Source organism: Aspergillus welwitschiae, assembly GCF_003344945.1.
Source record: "Aspergillus welwitschiae strain CBS 139.54b unplaced genomic scaffold BDQ94scaffold_14, whole genome shotgun sequence".
Classification (NCBI taxonomy): domain Eukaryota; kingdom Fungi; phylum Ascomycota; class Eurotiomycetes; order Eurotiales; family Aspergillaceae; genus Aspergillus; species Aspergillus welwitschiae.
The window spans coordinates 774,427-793,179 of record NW_020798708.1 but is presented as its reverse complement, the minus strand read 5'-3'; the positions used below and the strand labels follow the sequence as shown (position 1 = coordinate 793,179).

At 46.6% G+C, this 18,753-nt stretch overlaps 6 protein-coding genes across 6 annotated transcripts; 3 read left to right on the top strand and 3 right to left on the bottom strand.

The window, feature by feature from the left end:
• Window positions 1-2,277: 2,277 nt before the first annotated feature.
• Window positions 2,278-2,706, top strand: BDQ94DRAFT_170058 (uncharacterized protein; the record flags this gene model as incomplete). The annotated part of the gene is made up of 1 exon (XM_026771400.1): window positions 2,278-2,706. One exon carries the CDS (start codon window positions 2,278-2,280, stop codon window positions 2,704-2,706), a length of 429 nt encoding a protein of 142 aa, XP_026627030.1.
• Window positions 2,707-4,620: 1,914 nt separating this feature from the next.
• Window positions 4,621-6,142, top strand: BDQ94DRAFT_178484 (fumarylacetoacetate hydrolase family protein; the record flags this gene model as incomplete). Its single annotated transcript, XM_026773140.1, has 3 exons — window positions 4,621-5,077; window positions 5,154-5,498; window positions 5,607-6,142. Exons 1-3 carry the CDS (start codon window positions 4,723-4,725, stop codon window positions 6,140-6,142), a joined length of 1,236 nt encoding a protein of 411 aa, XP_026627029.1. The 5' UTR covers window positions 4,621-4,722.
• Window positions 6,143-6,197: 55 nt separating this feature from the next.
• Window positions 6,198-9,229, bottom strand: BDQ94DRAFT_143086 (putative C6 transcription factor). The gene is made up of 4 exons (XM_026766157.1): window positions 8,058-9,229; window positions 7,738-7,997; window positions 7,463-7,688; window positions 6,198-7,415 (listed from the first exon to the last, which is right to left on the bottom strand). The coding sequence occupies exons 1-4, from the start codon at window positions 8,939-8,941 to the stop codon at window positions 6,359-6,361; spliced, it is 2,427 nt and encodes an 808-aa protein (XP_026627028.1). The 5' UTR covers window positions 8,942-9,229; the 3' UTR covers window positions 6,198-6,358.
• A 228-nt stretch (window positions 9,230-9,457) lies between these two features.
• BDQ94DRAFT_143084 (uncharacterized protein) lies at window positions 9,458-10,442 on the bottom strand. Its single transcript, XM_026766156.1, has 2 exons — window positions 10,235-10,442; window positions 9,458-10,139 (listed from the first exon to the last, which is right to left on the bottom strand). Exons 1-2 carry the CDS (start codon window positions 10,383-10,385, stop codon window positions 9,649-9,651), a joined length of 642 nt encoding a protein of 213 aa, XP_026627027.1. The 5' UTR covers window positions 10,386-10,442; the 3' UTR covers window positions 9,458-9,648.
• Window positions 10,443-10,959: 517 nt separating this feature from the next.
• Window positions 10,960-12,853, bottom strand: BDQ94DRAFT_159281 (MFS transporter; the record flags this gene model as incomplete). Its single annotated transcript, XM_026769056.1, has 5 exons — window positions 10,960-11,216; window positions 11,265-11,596; window positions 11,649-12,252; window positions 12,303-12,734; window positions 12,838-12,853. 5 exons carry the CDS (start codon window positions 12,851-12,853, stop codon window positions 10,960-10,962), a joined length of 1,641 nt encoding a protein of 546 aa, XP_026627026.1.
• Window positions 12,854-14,164: 1,311 nt separating this feature from the next.
• BDQ94DRAFT_143078 (phosphoribosylformylglycinamidine synthase) lies at window positions 14,165-18,731 on the top strand. The gene has a single exon (XM_026766155.1). The coding sequence runs from the start codon at window positions 14,344-14,346 to the stop codon at window positions 18,427-18,429; it is 4,086 nt and encodes a 1,361-aa protein (XP_026627025.1). The 5' UTR covers window positions 14,165-14,343; the 3' UTR covers window positions 18,430-18,731.
• The last annotated feature ends 22 nt before the right edge of the window (window positions 18,732-18,753 follow it).

The window sequence follows — 18,753 nt, the reverse complement described above, 5'->3', positions numbered from 1 at the left end:
ACGAGCGTTCTGTAGCTAAGCTTCCAAACGTATGGTTACTTAAAGACAGTAGTATTGAGCACGAAGAACAGAACTAACTAAGTACATGAGCGAGTGTTCTTATATATCCTATCCTCCGTATACCATATCATATACCATTCAGGGTAGATCGGTGGTCGACCCTGAGATTCCTGTATACCCTGCGTATACCTCTGATGGTAGGTTCGATGGTAGATAGTCACGTGATGCGTGGCCGTTCCGGGCGTCGTATTGGCAATTCCCAATTGTACTAAATAACAGTTTGGTTTTGCCTGAGCGCTGCCCTTATCGGCGCTTTCTGCCTGGTGAGTCCGCCTTACTAGCAGGTTAACTAGCAGGGGTCCGTAACAGTAGTATACAGCTTAATAAATAAATACTATATTTAGCATTTTACTTAAATTAAATAACTATTTTATATAGAAAAGAATTACTATATTTTAATATAAATATACTATCTTATTTTCTAATTAATATCTATAATTCAGATTCTATTCTACTAGATATTATTTGTATCTTTTAAGAACTGCTACACAGTATTAACCTATATATAATAATAAAATATCTAGCTTTTGATAAGGACTTTAAAAGTATTTATATAACTTAATTCCAGCTAACTGGATCTTTCAGTGGATCTATTATTATGTAGCTAATACAGCTGATAAAAAGTATTATTACTCTTTTAAGATATATAACAGTATTCTTTATAATAATTAATATAATTTACTAAGACTGTGTATTCCCTGTATACTTAATAAAATAGTCTTTAAAATTTACTATAATGGGTATAGATATCTGGGATTAAATAAATTATATATAATATTAATATACAATTTCTTTATACTGTTTATAAAAAAGAACTTATACTGCTATATCTTATAATATTCTATATATAGTTAAAGTATTTATAATACTTATAAATTATATAATTAATTATAATTAATTAAGAGTCCATTCTAATTCTTCTATATAATTATATTAGATTTTATTATCAGTCTATCTAAAAATAAGAGATATAATACAGTTCTCACAGCTACTGATAAATTATTATATATAATTTAATTAATTACTGGATAAGAAGACTAGATTACAGCTTAATAAATATATATTTTCTAGAACAGTATTATCTGTAAATAAAGATTATTAAATATAATTATATCAGACTATAATCTGAAGTTTACAGATAATTTCTGATATAAGATAATTAAAATACTTAAAATCAGATATAATATAATTATAGTCTACCATCTGAGCACCGACAGGCAGGCGGAAAAAATATATTAAACAGCTATTATTATATTAAAATATTTATTTACTAATAAATATAAGATATTCTGGTACTTATACATAGTAGAAATATAATTTAATCTAAATATTTTATTATTAGATATAACTAATATCTTATTATTTAAAGTACTATACAGATTTCTGCTATATTTAATAACCTCCACTATTCAGTCCACGGGCGAAATATTATCTACTATATTTATTAAAGATTAGACTATTATCTATAACTGTATTTTAAATATATTATCTCTCATCAGAGCCCGGATAGCAGATATATTTAATCAGAATTATAAATTTATCTAATTAAAAAGCAGATCTGGCTTAAAATAATATATAAAATAAATATAAAATATATTCTATTAGACTTATCTAAACTTTATCTGTTAAATGCAGTTTCTTCAAGATTATTTAATGCATTGAAAAGTTAATATATAAATTATATCTACTACCAGATTAAATTATTTATTTTATAATTAATATTATATATCTCGAGCAGGTATATAAAAATAATTTTAAATATAAAAAATTAAATAAAATATCTGTATCTCCAGTAATAGTTCATAGCTACGAAGAGCATGAAGTTAATCAAATAATATAAATTAAAATAAATAAAATACTGTTATATTAGAAGAACAGAGACCAGATCTGAAAACTATTAGATAATATATAAAAGAACATCCCGGAGATACTAAAAATATACTAGAAAGACCAGTAATAATAATAAATATTTAAACATGCATAGAAAGCAGCTGGAGATGAATAATAAAAATCTTAATATTCATATCTCAGTTAACTGCTATTACTTATAATATAATTCTGTTTTCTACTTATCTTTATTACTTATATATATCATCTTCACTTTATTCTTTATTAACAATAATAACTATTAATAATATACATTCCAAGAAAGTATTCTAGAGCAGCGCTCTTTCTTTTACTGGATATATTCTTTTTAAACTGGTAATAGAGAGCAGGATGTCTGCTATCGAGCCAGTCATTGTCATTGACGGTAAGGGACACCTCTTGGGCCGCCTGGCCAGCACTGTTGCTAAGCAGCTGCTCAACGGTCAGTTCTTCCGTGCGAAGCTCAAGTACCACGCCTACCTTCGCAAGATGACTCGTTTCAACCCCACCCCGCATCTTCTACAAGGCTGTCCGCGGCATGATTCCCCACAAGACCGCCCGTGGTGCCGCTGCTATGGAGCACCTGAAGGTTTTCGAGGGTGTTCCTCCCCCCTACGACAAGAAGAAGCGTGGAAAGACCAGGGAGGAGACCTACTCCTTGGCAAAGCACGCGGTGTCCGAAGGCACCAAGGCTACCACGAAGTACTCGTCGTCTGCGTCTGCGTTTGCTTACTCCTGATCTCGCTTCTGAGTTCGCTTATTTCTGTACTCGCTTATTAACTGACTGATCTTTTACCAACTGACTGATCTTTTACTAACTGAGTGATCTTTTACTAACTGAGTGATCTCACGGCGGACACGCAGTTTGATTCACTACTGGTCTCCATCTTACTTCAACACTTACTTCCACTCTTACTTTAACTCATACTTCAACTCATACTTCAACTTTTACTTCACCTTCCACTCCTTATTTCATCTCTTACATATCATTTCAAACACTTCCACCATTTTTAATACTCTTATAGTTTCTACTTTTCATTCCCATTCATCTTTTTATATTCTTTTAAACAACAGCTTTATCCTTGTAATGTTATCGGATTCCAGCTCCGCCTCTGACAGTAACAACAAAGGCAATATAATAAGAATTCTATATTAGAAAATAACTAATAATAATAAAAAACTAATAAAGACTGCGGTCACTGGTTTCTATGATTTATTAATATAATATAATAGAATAATAACTGCTTTAAGCATTCTATCCGGTAAAGAAAAATCAGACTTATCTATTACTAAGTAGTAACTAAAACTGTAAGTATACTAGCTGGTAAATAATAATCTTAATCTTAATACTGAATCTCCAATATGCACTTATTTATTAATTATATAGATTTATATTATTCTATATAATAATATTATTATTACTTCTATCTGTAGACAATGTTGGACTGCTGATTTTATTAGAAAAGAAGAACTGCAATTAAACTGCATACTAAGAAATCTAATTATATAATTAAAAAAAAAAAGTATCTGCTACTTTCCTATTATCAGCAGCTATTATATACTAGATAGTAATATTATATATAAAAGTAAGAACTGGTTTATTAATTATAAATATCTTATTAAATAAGTAATTATCTATGGAATGGCTACGGTTAGTATTAGAGCCGTTGCCGAGCAACCGGCAAATATCTACTATATTAATTAAATTAAATAAAGTAATTTTAATATTCTAAATACTATTATAGATATTTTTATAAAGACCAAGCATTCCATAATTATTAACTATCTTATTATACTAAATGCTTTAAAAATTAAGATAATCTTTATAATTAGTAAGAGACTATACAACTTTCGGAATCCAATTATAAAATTATCCGGAGCAACCGATAGTAATTCTTTAGTAATTAGAAATAATATTACTACATAGATCTGTCCTATACTAAAAACTATCTAAAATACAGCAGAGATATAACAGAAGATTAATAATCTTACTACACAGTTAATACTTTTTATAAATAAACTAAATAATCTAAATCTGTTTTTAATTACAGAAGAGATAATTAAAGAAATCATAACTCTGTATCCCAATAATAAAGCCAGTAAGAAGATTATACAGAACATCTTATACACTACTAGATAAGGCTAAGTTGATACTTACTCATCTGCTTTGTGCTCATCTATTTTATTCTCCGTCGTCGACCATTCGCGTGTTTTATACTTCGTCAACTGCATGTTTTACTCTTCGATAACCTGATGATTCACGACACCGTTGAGGACAACAGCTTGTCAGGAGGCGGGAGTTTGCAATGTGCCTATCCAATCGGGTAGTGCCCTCTCCTTTTCTTCTATCTATTTAGAAAGCATCCTTAGTAGTAACGAAGAATGAACAACTATCTGCTTTGTCTTCATCTTCTTCTTCTGTGTTCGCTTAGACTTAGATCCGCTTGCTCCAGCACGGAGCACTCTGCATGGAACAGTTCATCGTTACTCTCATATTACTCCCGTGGCAGCTCCTCTACATTCTGGCCTGTGACTTCCTGGACCTTATTCTTACTCAAATCAGGTCGGTTCCCTAAGCAGTCATAAACAACGAACCTCTCATTCCCGTATATCCTCGGATAAATCTGGCGGATAACTTCAACCATCGGGATGTGGGCGCGAACTGCACTCACCCGACGGGCCAATCTCCGCATCCACGAACTATAAAACACCAACTATTCCATATGATGAATATACAAAGACCCAACGAAACATACTCACTCCCTCAGACAGTATACAAGAAATCGCACAACCAAAATGACCTCTCCCTCCTACTCTGACCACTTCTCCATCCACAATCTCCCCTACGGCATTGCCTCCTCTCCCTCCCATCCCACCCCCCAATGCGCAACCCGCCTCAACAACACCGTCATCTTCCTCTCCGACCTCCAATCCGCAGGCCTCTTTTCCTCCATTACGTCTCTCCCCGACAACATCTTCTCCAACACCACTCTTAACCCCTTCTCCTCCCTCCCCCGAACTACGCAAACCCAAGTCCGCCATGTCCTGCAATCCATCCTCCAGACCTCCACCTCCTCCCTTCCCGAATCCAGCACCGCAGACATCACCACCGTAACCATGCATCTCCCCGTCTCTATACCTTCTTTTACCGGTACGCCCCTCCCCCAACTCACCCCAATTCCTACTCCTCAACAACCCCCACTAACAAAAACACATAAAATAAACAGACTACAGCGCCAGCCTCCCCCACAACCAGCACGCGGGGCAAATCATCCTCAACCACCCGGCCCCGCCCCCCGCATTCTTCCACTTCCCCATCGGCTACGCCGGTCGCGCCAGCACCATCTCCGTCTCCGGCGCCCCCGTCACTAGACCCTCGGGGCACTTCTACGACCGAACCGATCCCTCATTCCTGCAAACAAAGAAAGTTATCTTCGGCCCATGTCGCGCCCTAGACTACGAGCTCGAATTGGGGATCGTCATTGGGAAGCCCCTCCCTCGCGGACAGGGCCTCAAGGCCCAGGATGCGGAGGAGCATATCTTTGGCTTGGTGGTTTTGAATGATTGGAGTGGTGAGCATTCCCTTCCTACCTCGCCCTAAACAGTTGCTTTCTATACCCAACCAAGAGAGACATCAAACATGAACACAATCCCAATGACTAATGATATAATGGGAAAAGCCCGCGACATCCAAGGCCTCGAAATGATCCCGCTCGGCCCACTAAACGGGAAGAACTTCGCGACCACGATCTCCCCGTGGATCGTCACCCTGGATGCATTGCAGCCGTTCAAGACACCAGGTCCGGAGCCGAGAGTTGCCCTACCGGCTCATTTACAGGATCCGGGTAAGTTTAATTATGATATTAGTGTTGTGACTGAGCTTGAAGCTGGTACGGGTGGTAGTAGTACTGTGCTGGGACGTGGTAACGCAAAGGACCTCTTCTGGAGCATCAGGCAGATGTGTGCGCATTTGGCGAGTACAGGGTGTGATTTGCGCACGGGGGATATTTTGGGCACGGGGACGGTGAGTGGGGAGGAAGAAGGGTCGTATGGGTGTCTATTGGAGGTGACGGAGGGGGGAAAGAAGAGGGTGAAGTTGGGAGAGGAAGAGAGAGGTTATCTTGTTGATGGGGATGTGGTGAGGTTGACGGCTTGGGCTGGGGAGGGGGTTGGGTTTGGGGAGTGTGTGGGGCAGATTCTGCCTGCGAGGGATTGAATGGATATTCCATTGGTTTACTGGGTTGAATGTTGAAGTTGGAAAGCAAAGTCTGTGGGTGAATAATTCTGGAATATATGATACTAGGAACTAAAGTCAATACATGTCCCATTTTCATGCGCCGGCCGTGCCATCCCAGCCAACCAACCCCCTTTACCGATGCATATATTAGACGCCTAAATAATCAATCAAAAGTACAACCTATGTTGGCATCGTTCAGCTCCAGAGCGGTGGGTGGATGTACTCTTGTGCTCTGTCAAGAATATTAGGTATCGTCCACTCGCCGCTGGTCGAGCTTTCCGGCGTGGGCGGCGGCAAAGATCCGAGACTCGGCGTCATGCTGGCCGACACAGGCGGAACACCCATGCCCGGGTTGAGGTAATTCGGCGATCCGGCTTGGCTGGCACGAGCCGCCTGCGCATTGAATGCGCCTTCCAACTTCTCCAAAGCACGAAGGGTCTTTGTCAAGGGCTTGGCCCATTGAGTCTGCGTGTCGACGGCCACAGCGGCGGAGGCTGGAGAAGCTGAGTTCATACCCGCAGGGCTGGGTGCTGCGGTACTTGGGGGTCGTGGGGCTGCACCGAGACGCGCGCCGCTGTCAACTGGTGGAACGGCGGCGGCTTCGGTGGCGGCCCCGTAGTCGCCCTCGATGTTGGCTCGTTCGGCGATGATCATTTTGAGTTGTTGCAGGAGAGTCCAGAACCGAGAATGTCCCTTGACCTCCTCTGTGACTGCCAGCAGGAAGATCGAGCTGATGGCGCGTTGCAGGGCAATCCATGACCGTGACGCGTGGGAACTGACGGTGTGCATCTCGACATAGGCTTCCACGGTAGTCATCAGGTTGGTCACACAGTCGGTGCGCATGCTGGATAAGGCGGGGTCACTAATGTCGGCGTTTGCTTTGAGCGCTGGCCGGCAGAGCTCAGAAGAAAAGTAGGACGAGTGCAGCTTGAGCACGACCCGTTCGAGGTGTTCGGTTGCTGAGAGGCAGTATTTACGGTCCCGAAGATGTGGTTTCGCCTCTATCATAATCTGCTGGATCCGTTCTTTGTAGGTTTGGATCGTTTTGTAACTCAGTTGCGAGTGCGGGCTCAACATCCGGCTGCGGACCACCTCCAATGCTAGAGATATAATACGACACAGTGTCTCGAAGTATGAGAGCTCGCCGGGCTTCCGGTCTTCTTTATAAGCAATTTCTGGCTGACTCACGGCTGTTGTCGACGGCCGATCGTAAGAAAGGGAGAAGTGACTATCCTGCCATGCCATGGACCACCTAGACGTTATTAGCAGCTGCCACTGTAATGCAGTCAAGAAACTTACCACACGTGGCGTCTGCGATATCGCTCGGCTGCAGTGAAATGACCGGACTCCACATGCAAGCCAAGCGCCAGCCCCATTCGAAGGGTCATACCAAGGAGGACATACGATATCCCGGGGTTCATGTTGTACGATAGAACGTTCCCAATCACAAGCAGCGTCTGCATGGCGTCTATTGTGGGTTGGGACAGGAAGTTGGTCATTCGAAGACATTGATAGGAACAGCATACTGCACCGGATGAGTACTTGCAATATGCCACGGAGCATACAGAACTTACCGTATACTTGAGACGTAAGCTCTCTTTCTTTGCCTGGCAGATCCGACGATTGGCACCCAGAAGCAAGAACTGCAAACAGCAAGCCCATATAGGCAATAGTGACACCAAAAGGTTTCTGGGCTTGATCGGCATCTGCCCGATACATACCACCCATGGCAGCTCTATTCCGCAGCATAAGATCAAGGTTCATCTCGAATTGCGGGACGTCTTCCAGCACCGGGTATATGGCGCCTGCGATATCCCGGTAATAGTAGAAAAACCTGTAGCAACCCTTAGTTAACACCACTACACTACCAAATCAGCTGTCGGTAAATACTAACTCTTTGCACTGTTGGTCACTCGGCAGTGCACTGCAGACGGCACTTATATCGAATGAAGACATATCTGATGACCACAGGTCGACGAACGGATACGTCGCAGATTCATTATCCAATCCCAGCTTTGGCAGAATCCCGCCCTCTAGGAGCGCTTGGAGCTGATCCGACCCCGACTTATTGTTCAAGATGTAGGCCAGAACAGACCTAGATCCCAGGTGTACAGTGCCTTCGCCAAATGTATTTGGCGCATGTATACCCTCTCGCTCCGGGGAGGCACCCTTGGATCGGGTACTCGCATCCCCGCTCCGCACGCTGCTCGTCTCCAACGTCGAAGCCTGCCCTTCCTCGGCCTTTTCCAGACCAACCCGCAGGTTATTTATTGTTTGCTCCATCTCTTTCAATCTCGTGCGAACATTGTCCCATTCCTCGCGCGCAATCGACACACGGCCGCCGGCTGCTGTTATACTTGGCCGACTCACACCCGGTTCTTGTTTCAGACGCACGGGAGGCTCGGGCACGTATCCGAGATTCTCTGCGCTCGTGGGCTGACTACCAGGGATAGATCCGTCGGGATACGTTTGCGGAAGCGAGCCGGTCATGACGCGCTTTTTCGACGGACGCTCGTAGGAACAAAGATCGGCATGATCGCGTTTGACACAACCGTCGCATGGTAGGTTTCGATCGCATTTGACTTTGCGGGCGTGACACGGGTAGCAGGCTTTAGGTTCGCGGGCCTTTCGCTTCGTTCGGATGATTGCGTCAACTTGAGATTGGGGCAGGTCGGAAACCGGTCTGGACGAAGCAGTTGAAGGACCTGAAGGTGCTGTCATGTCGGGGCCGGCTACAGACGGCGAGTACGACATGGAGGGCTGGTACGGGGAAGTCATTGCGTAGTTTCGTGAAAGAAATATGATAAAAGAGAGACTCGGTATGAGGTATGATCGGCGACTTCTAGATTAATGAGTGCGTATTGCTGATATACTGATGCTTTCCCACATGAACGTAGCGGAGTCGAGCGGGAGAAAAGAATGCGGCGTGGCACTGGTTGTAGGTTGCGGGCTTCACATCGATAGTGAATACTATATAGATCAGTCCATTGGCAGCAGATTTGAAATGGCAATTCAGATGAGCGAGGTTCGCATCATCTCGCAGCAAGAATATCACCGCGAGAGCTGGGCGCAAAGACGAAATGCTGAAGACGGACTTGGCCGAGCACCGGCCCCGTCCAGCATCCCATGACTAATCACGGACCAAGATCACGTGCTCAAGAGGGGAAGCTTGGCGGTGCCCTAAGCCCTATCTAGACTATCAAGGCAGGTGACGTAAGGCAGTGGCTGGTAACTATGAATCCTAACCAACGGGACAACATTCCAGAGTGAACCTCTAGCTATATCCTGCGATATCTCACAGATACCATAATAAGTCTAATGACGTGGTCAATGGACAACCAAGCTAATCTATTGATGGACATTGTTCTAACGGGGTCGAAGACTCTGAAGGATTGTAAGTAGATCCTTCCGTCACCTGGCCAGTTGCACGCTTAATGACAAAGAAAGTAAAACAGCTTGACGATGATCACTTGTGATCGTTATCCTTAGCTTTCCTCCCAGGCATATGAATACGTCGCTGAGCTGTTATCTGGTACACCGGGCGTCGAACTCCAAAAGTACGTTGCGGCCAACGGATTACCCACAGCTTCGACAATTGGAAATAGTGTAAAGTTATGCCTTGGGTCATGCTCCTCTAACAGCCCATCCATCACCTCCTGCGATGGGGCATATTCATGCGGCTGATCAAACAGGAATATCGTAAAGTCGTGCACTCTGCTTGTTGCGGGCTGAGCAGGGTGATACGACGCCAAAGCATTGCTTGAATTGACAAATTTCCCATCTTGCAGTGTGTAATCCCATCCCCACCAGTGCAGACGGGTCGTTGTATTGACCAAGCGACCGCATACAAGACTTGCGTATTGGTCCAGCGAAGCGAAAGCCGAATCAGCGACGTCGTAATCCACCATTATGAGCATGTATGTTCCTGGGTAGGAGCCCGTGGCATAGCCGGGATACACGGTCGGGTATGTAGTATCTATTTCGCACGAAATTAGCATGCTAGAGAAAAACAATGCTGTGACTTCGCTTTGCTGAGACGAATAAGCGCTGGGCCTGGCGGGAGCTACATACCGTTAGGAAGAATCCAGGTCCCTGGAGTTATGATAATATCTCCAAACGATACTCCTAGGTTGGTCTTAGTCTGTGGCCAGACGCCTGTTGCTGTCTGCGCCACGGCAGCACCTGCAGAAATGGATAGCGAGAATAGTGTAGTTGTGCGCATGGCGAGATGTCAATAAGCATAGACGTCGTTGCTGCACGTTCGAGCATGTCACGGTGTGCCTATAGACCGTGACTTGCAGAAAAGTGATCTGAAAGCAGATTGCAACTACCGAGCAATGCCTTTAAATTGTGCTGGGCCGCGATGTAACTTACTGGTCTCGAAGTGTCCACATAGTTGCTGTAGTAGTTGTAGACTATGGGTCGCCGGATCGGGTAATCCGTCAACGGCTTGGAGGCTTGACGGCAATGGGATTCGTGTATGTAACATTCTCGGCAAATCTGAGACACTATTTAGGTACAAGTACCCCAATTTGATATAGACTTGCAAGTTTCATGTTAGAAAGTGTGTAATAATCTGACCCAATTTCTATTCGATACATGAGTTATAGTTAGAGAATCTATTAATAAATACATTATGTGCATATAAATCTTTGGTATCAATAACGCATCAGTCTTTCCAGCATTTGGCAGGGTTCAAGAGCGGAGATTAGTTCGAGTGTGTGATAGGAGATAGCTTGTTGGTGTTAAAAAGTTCCAGATGATCAATATCTTCATACGGTCATCTGTACAAATGCTTAGCTCTTCTCACCATTCTCTTCGTCGTCGCTGAAGGCATAACGCGAAAATCGTCGAATGGATGCCCCCTTGAAGTAGAAGACATACGGGATCGCGCAGCAAGCTAGGGCAATGAAAGCGAGCAACGAGCTTGCCCATTGGTACCCAAGGCGATCGTACATCTGCTCAGTAAAGAGTACAGTAGATGCACCCCACATTGAACGAAGGAATGTCTTTGCGGCAAGTGCAGAAGCGGCTTGATGCTGATACGTATCCACTAGAACAATGTCAGCGGAAACGCCAATGACCTATAAAATGAACATACCCAGATAGTTGTTGGCTGAATTATACAAGAAGATGAAGCCAAATCCAACAGGCCAACCTCCAATTGCAGGTCCAATCCAATGGATAGTGGGATATGAGGTCCAAGCGAAAATGAATAGACCGATGGGTATAAACCAACAAGAAGCCATCATCGGAATCAATCGAGCTTCAGCTGGGGGCTTTCCTCCGTACTTAGCATAAAGAGATAGGTAGTGTTTATTGACAAAAGGCGCACAGGCCGCACTCATAAGTACGCCAATGGCGAGTGGGATGAACATTAGGCCGGTCGAGCCGGCACTCCATCCTTTCCCAGATTGATATACCACAGGATAGCTGACACTGCAGTTAGCAAGATAGTAATAGTATCAGATAGCACACCACTTACGCAACGAAGAACATGTATAGTAAACCGTATAGAACCGACATGTAAAGCGCGATGAACAGAACAATTGGTTCCAGAAACAAAAGCTGGAACGGGCGGAAGAGGAAAACTCGCAACTTCTCGCCCATAGGTCGAGAATCTAGTTCCGTTTCTGTTACGTAGCTAGGGTCGTCTTCTTGCTTTCTCAGTTTCTTCGCTCTCCTCTTAAGGAGAGTTGGCGCATACGTCTCCGGAACCGTGAAAGTGATCAGCACCCAAGCAACAAATGCCAGGATCAACTGCAACCAGTAAAGCCATTTCCAGTTAGTAGCATCTGCAAGAAATCCACCAGCTAGTGGTCCAATAGCAGGCCCAATAAATGGGCTGGCTGAGAATGCTGCCATTGGAACGCCTCGTTCTTCATTTTTCCAAAGATCCGCCAAAGTACCACCCACTAGCGTCATTGGAGCACTGAATGCGATCCCATCAATGGCTCTGCAGACGATGAGGGTTCCAATATTTGGAGCGACGGCGCAGGGAATAATGAATATGACAGCTAAGAAAAGTGTGGATGCGTATATAATCCGCCGGCCCACCATTTCAGACAGGGGAGCAAAAGCCATGGGACCTGAGCGCAGTCAGTGACCATATCAAAGCAAAATTACTAAGATGACTTACCAACACCAAAGCCGATGACAAAAACAGTAACAGCAACAAGGCTAACTTCTCGAGAAACGCCGAACTGTTCTGCAGGGCCTTCAATATCGGCTGTGATGACGCTACTAGCAAAAGCGACGACAAAGCATGTGAACGAAACCACCATGGTACAATACCATTTGAAGGCTTTGGACCAATTCTTCGGATTTTCGGGATCGTCGATACTGAAGGTTACCAGCTTCCAGTCTTCAGTTTTCCCTGTAGCAGCGGACCGGACTGGCTTGATGATCTCTCCAGTGGTGGTTTCCGTCGTGTATTCCTCCATGTTGGCGTTCTCGGTCACCTGACGGTAAGGGAGATCCAAAGGATCAACCTGACCTTGAGTAGGATCGGCTGTGAGGACTCGGGAGACATGGTTGCTTGGATAGTTGGAGCGGTATGTTTCCTCCATATCTTGAGCGGTCGTCGTGCAGTGTAAGGCAGACACCCGTGCAATGATTACTATCGTTTAAGTAGTGCATGAAAACCCTTATAGCCACGCGAGGCCTCTGCTTGCTTATATAGACAGTCATGTCTGCTATGATCGCCGGTCAATTGAAGGTTCTAGTTCGGTCGTATACGAGGTAAAAGCGTGTCCAAGGATGATAGGAGATTTATTTCCTGAAAGGGCAGTATATCGGGCCGGCCAGCAGATATCTTACTCTATCAGGAAGTTAGAGAGCTAGCCAGATCAGGTAATATGCCACGAGAGTATAACTACTACATCACAGCTTCTACTTATTGCCTACAGGAAAAGGTTTATCAGACTCCTTTCAAAGTATGTTGATGCAAGTCCGTGGACAATGGCAGAGCATATATTTTTATAGAGGTAATGTGTGTTAATATCACTACTTTCTCAAAAAAAAGCTTTCGCTTGTGAGGCACGCCGTCTCAGCAGAAACAGACCTTCATGGAAAGTAGACGGAAAGAAGGCATATTTCTCCCGTGAAAAGGTGAATCATGGCTAAGACGCCACGCAGCATTGCGTGGCTTTCATCCTCTATCCAAAGCGCTGCGGTCAGAGTCGGCCACTTCCATTTGCAAATGGAAAGAAATTTCCGCTGCCAAGCTGCAAAGCCAAGGATTAGAGAGCATTGCTGTTACTTGAAGAATAGAAATTCCGCCAGCACCCCGGAATGGCGCCGTCGGAACATGTTTCCCAACTAGGAAAATCTCCCTTATATGGAGACAATCCGTTTGTAATGGAAAAGGCGAGCCAGAACAGATTTGTGGAGTCCATGACTCTAGACCAGATTGTGCTTGCTTTCTTTATCGGATCGTAAGGTTCAATATTTGCATCTCATTGGGCCAACAGAAATTGATTCCTTTGCACACAGCGAACAGTATCGAGAATGGACCTTTACCACAACACCAGCGGGTACTATCAACCACTCAACAACGCCCACCAGGAGGTAATTCTGAGCTATGACCCAGCTTATCTCCGTTTATTTGATTAATTCAATTGTCTGGAGCGATGCATGTTTAAACTTAATGATGGAGTCTTTGTAGCCAGCGTTTTCCGAAAGCTTTGGTGTAGTGTGCACAGTGAACTTCAGAACTCAAGATCTACTCCTCTCCTCATAAAAAATTCCTACATTGAGCAGCATGTAACTCATATTGGTGAGCTAACCATTCAATAATACCCACACAAGCTAATGTGTGGCGAATGTTAAGAATGTCATCAACAATTACCTGCCAGCCTGAGGCAGAAGCCTGCAGTTTTCCGGGGAAAAAGGCTGTGCACGTGAGCGATAAGGAGGCGATAAGCCGGAAGCGGATTAGCGCGGGGTGGTTTTTCCCACCCGCAACCGTGGAGGAGAATAATTTTGTGACTCGACGAGCAGCTCAACGCCCGTCGCTGTGCTCCTCAGTCAGTCGAACTCGCACGCGAGAGGTGTGTCTGTGACACCTTCACCCAGGGGACTACATTGTTCCCCTTCTTTACCTAAAAAGCTACATTTCGTTCTATCCTCCCTACCTTTTCCCTAAATTCCGCACCGACCGAATACCCACAACTTTCACAATGGCCTCCGACTCCACCTACTTGGCCATCCCTGGCTCTGTTGCCTTCTCCCGTTCTCGTGGGCGTGCAATTGCTGCCAGCATTGGTGCACAGGATGTCCGTGCCCAATGGGTTCACTACGTTTACCTCTCCCAGCCGCTGGACGCCCCCCAACAAGGTGTCTTGGAACAGCTCCTTCACTATGGCGATATCACCGACGTCCCGCCCTCGTTCAGCGCTGAAGATGGTCCTTCCGATGTCTTCCACATCTTCCCTCGCACTGGTACGATCTCCCCTTGGAGCTCTCAGGCTACCGGTATCTCCCACGTTTGTGGCCTGCGCAAATACGTCAACCGCATTGAGCGGGGTATGAAGATCTCCTGTCTGCGCGCAGGCTCTGGCGAGTACAAGTCGGGATACCAGGATATCTTGCACGATCGGATGACACAGGTCATCAGCGAGGAAGAACCTGACTTGCACCTGATGTTCTCCGAGCACAGCCGTCTGCCTCTCGAGACGATTCCTCTGCACGGAAGTGGCAAATCTCCCAAGGAGGTCCTGCAGGAGGCAAACAAGCGGCTTGGATTGGCTCTTGAAGAATCCGAGATCGATTACCTGGCTGAAGCCTATGGTCCCAACGGCCCTATTGCTCGCGATCCGACCGATGTCGAGCTGTTCATGTTTGCTCAGGTCAACTCCGAGCATTGCCGTCATAAGCAGTTCAACGCATCGTGGGTCATCGATGGAAAGCAAATGCCCAACAGTCTGTTTGCCATGATCCGCAACACCCACAAGAAGCACCCAGAGTATACTGTTAGTGCCTATAGCGACAACGCTGCTGTCCTTGAAGGAGACGAATCCGCTTTCTGGGCTCCCAACTCGGCCACCGGTGAATGGAACCACACTAAGGAACTTGTTCATTTCCTGGCTAAAGTCGAAACACACAACCACCCCACGGCTGTTTCCCCCTACCCCGGTGCTGCCACCGGATCTGGTGGTGAGATTCGTGATGAAGGTGCTGTGGGCCGGGGTTCGAAGCCCAAGGCTGGTCTCGCTGGTTACTGCGTTTCCGATCTCCTCATCCCGGATCTGAAGCAACCTTGGGAGCTCGATGTTGGCAAGCCAAACCACATCGCAAGCAGCTTGGATATCATGCTTGAGGCACCCATTGGCAGTGCCCACTACAACAACGAGTTCGGACGGCCCTGCATCGCCGGTTACTTCCGTACCCTCTTGACTGAGATTGACGTGGGTAACGGCCAGACCGAGCTCCGCGGATACCACAAGCCTATCATGATTGCCGGTGGTGTCGGAACCGTTAGACCCAACCATGCCATCAAGAAGCCCGAGGTTGTCAAGCCTGGAGCCTTCCTTGTGGTGTTGGGTGGACCTGCCATGCTGATTGGTCTCGGTGGTGGTGCTGCCTCTAGTATTACTTCTGGTGAAGGGTCTGCCGATCTTGACTTTGCCAGTGTCCAGAGAGGCAACGCTGAAGTTCAGCGCAGAGCTCAGGAAGTGATCAACGCATGCACGGCCATGGGTGACAACAACCCCATCAAGTTCATTCATGATGTTGGTGCTGGAGGTCTCTCCAATGCTCTTCCTGAACTGATCCACGACTCTGGTCTGGGAGCCACTTTCGAACTTCGTGAGGTGGACAGTGCCGACAAGAGCATGAGCCCTATGCAGATTTGGTGCTGCGAAGCTCAGGAGAGATATGTCCTGGCCGTTGGCGAGGAGAGCATGAACAAGTTCACTGCTATTGCTCACCGCGAACGTTGCGGTTTCTCCGTCGTCGGCCGTGGAGGTGGCACGTCGGAGGAAGAGAAGAGACTTATTCTTCTGGATAGGGACTCCACCGAGTACCCTAGGCCCATTGACCTGCCTCTCTCTGTCCTCTTCGGAAAGCCTCCCAAGATGACTAGGGTTGTGGATTCTCGCAAGTTGAAGCTGCCAGCTGTGGATGCCAGCCTCACCACGTATCTCCCATCGATGGCCTCGAACAACCTCGAACTCATCGGTGAAGCCGCGAACAGGGTCCTGTCTCTCCCCGCCGTTGGCTCTAAGTCTTTCCTCATCACTATTGGTGACAGGACAGTTGGTGGTCTCACTGCCCGCGACCAGATGGTTGGCCGGTGGCAGACTCCTGTTTCCGACGTTGCTGTCACTGCCACGGCGTTGGTTCAAGGTGTTAAGACCGGTGAGGCCATGGCCATGGGTGAGAAGCCCAGTCTTGCTTTGATCTCCCCTGCGGCTTCCGCACGCATGGCGGTCGCAGAATCTCTTATGAACATTGCTGCCGCTGATCTGGTCGACCGCCTGAGCCGTGTGAAGCTTTCCGCCAACTGGATGTCGGCTAGCAACCATCCAGGCGAGGGTGCTGCCATCTATGAGGCTGTTGAGGCCATTGGTATGGACCTCTGCCCCAAGCTTGGCATCAGTATCCCTGTTGGAAAGGATTCTATGTCCATGAAGATGAAGTGGAAGGATGAGGCTTCTCAGGAAGCCAAGGAGGTTACTGCTCCCATGTCTCTGGTCATCTCTGCCTTTGCCCCTGTTGGCAACTTCCGAAAGACCTGGACCCCTGCCCTTCGTCGTCCCGAGGAGGTTGGCGAATCTGTTCTCATGTTCGTCGATCTTTCTTTCGGTCGGAAGACTCTGGGTGGTTCTGCTCTTGCTCAAGTCTTTAAGCAGGTCGGTGACGAATGCCCTGACGTGCGTGATGTTGAGATCTTCAAGGACTTCTTCGATGCTACGCAGTCTCTGCAAGACGCTGGTATCGTTCTGGCCTACCACGATCGCTCCGACGGTGGTCTCTTCACAACTCTTGCGGAGATGATGTTCGCTGGACGCTGCGGTGTTGAGATCATGCTCGACAACATCTGCTCCAGCTCCAGCACCAAGGATGTTGTGGAGACCCTCTTCACCGAGGAACTGGGTGCCGTGTTCCAGGTCCGCAAGGAGCACGAAATTCAGTTCCGCTCTTGCTTTGCCACCTGCGGTCCCCCTGCTGGTCTGATCCACAAGATTGGACGTGTCTCCGAGAAGGCGAAGACAAACCTTACTATTTACCACAAGCACACCCTGGTGTACCGCAACAGCCGCGCCAACCTCCAGAAAACCTGGGCCACCACTTCCTACAACATGCAGAAGATCCGTGACAACGCTGCTTGCGCCGACCAGGAGTTTGCCAGCATTGCCGACGATGCCGACCCGGGTCTGTCCTGGAACCTGACCTTCGACCCGAAGGACAAGGCCATGCCTTTCATGACCAGCCTGACTCAAATGTCACCCTTCAGCAACAAACCCCGTGTTGCCATTCTCCGTGAGCAGGGTGTCAACAGTCAAGCAGAGATGGCGTTTGCTTTCAGCAATGCTGGCTTCTCTGCCGTTGACGTTCACATGACCGACATCATCTCCGGCCGTGTATCCCTCGCTAGCTTCGTTGGTCTCGCCGCCTGTGGTGGTTTTTCGTACGGTGATGTTCTCGGTGCCGGTCAGGGTTGGGCCAAGTCCGTCCTGCTGCATGAGAACACCCGCAACGAATTCAAGTCCTTCTTCCAGCGTCCTGACACTTTTGCTCTTGGTGTCTGCAATGGTTGCCAGTTCCTTTCTCGTCTTAAGGATCTGATCCCTGGCGCTCAGAACTGGCCCAGCTTCGAGCGGAACGCCAGCGAACAGTACGAAGGTCGTGTCTGCATGGTCCGCGTCTCCGACCCCAATCCTTCCCGCCCCAGTGTCTTCCTGCACGGCATGAACGGCTCCTCTCTCCCCATCGCCGTCGCCCACGGTGAGGGTCGCGCCTCGTTCGCTCCCGCTTCCGGCACCACCCCTCAGTCGTTCGTCAACGATGGCGGTGCTGTCGTCCAGTATGTCGACACTGCTACCCTCAAGCCGACCATGAAGTACCCTGCCAACCCCAACGGCAGTCCCGAGGGTATTGCGGGTATCCGCAACGCTGACGGTCGTGTCTTGGCTATCATGCCTCACCCCGAGCGTACTGTTCTGGGTGGTATTGCCAGCTACCTGCCTACCAAGGCTGAAGAGTGGGGTGACATCGGTCCTTGGGGCCGTGTCTTCTACAGCGCCAGAAGATGGGTTGGTTAAAAGGGTAGCATATAAGTTACTCCTTGCCACTTTTTTGTTTCGTTACTACCTATCTCAAAATTGGGGATCATTTTGTCCGCTGTCTATTACATGAGTGTCGAGAAAATGTGCGGTGCATGTTATTGGCCTTTACGATATAAATTATACTATGAACATTTTATTTTCCATCTTAAACTCTTGATGCATTTACGATGATATGTTGTGAAATAATCTCTTTTTACCTACCTTGCAAATACTCTACATAGGAAATAGGAACCAGAATGTGATCTTTTCAATGAATCACGTGGGGCTTATATCGTGGGGATTCGACCCTCTTCAGTCATG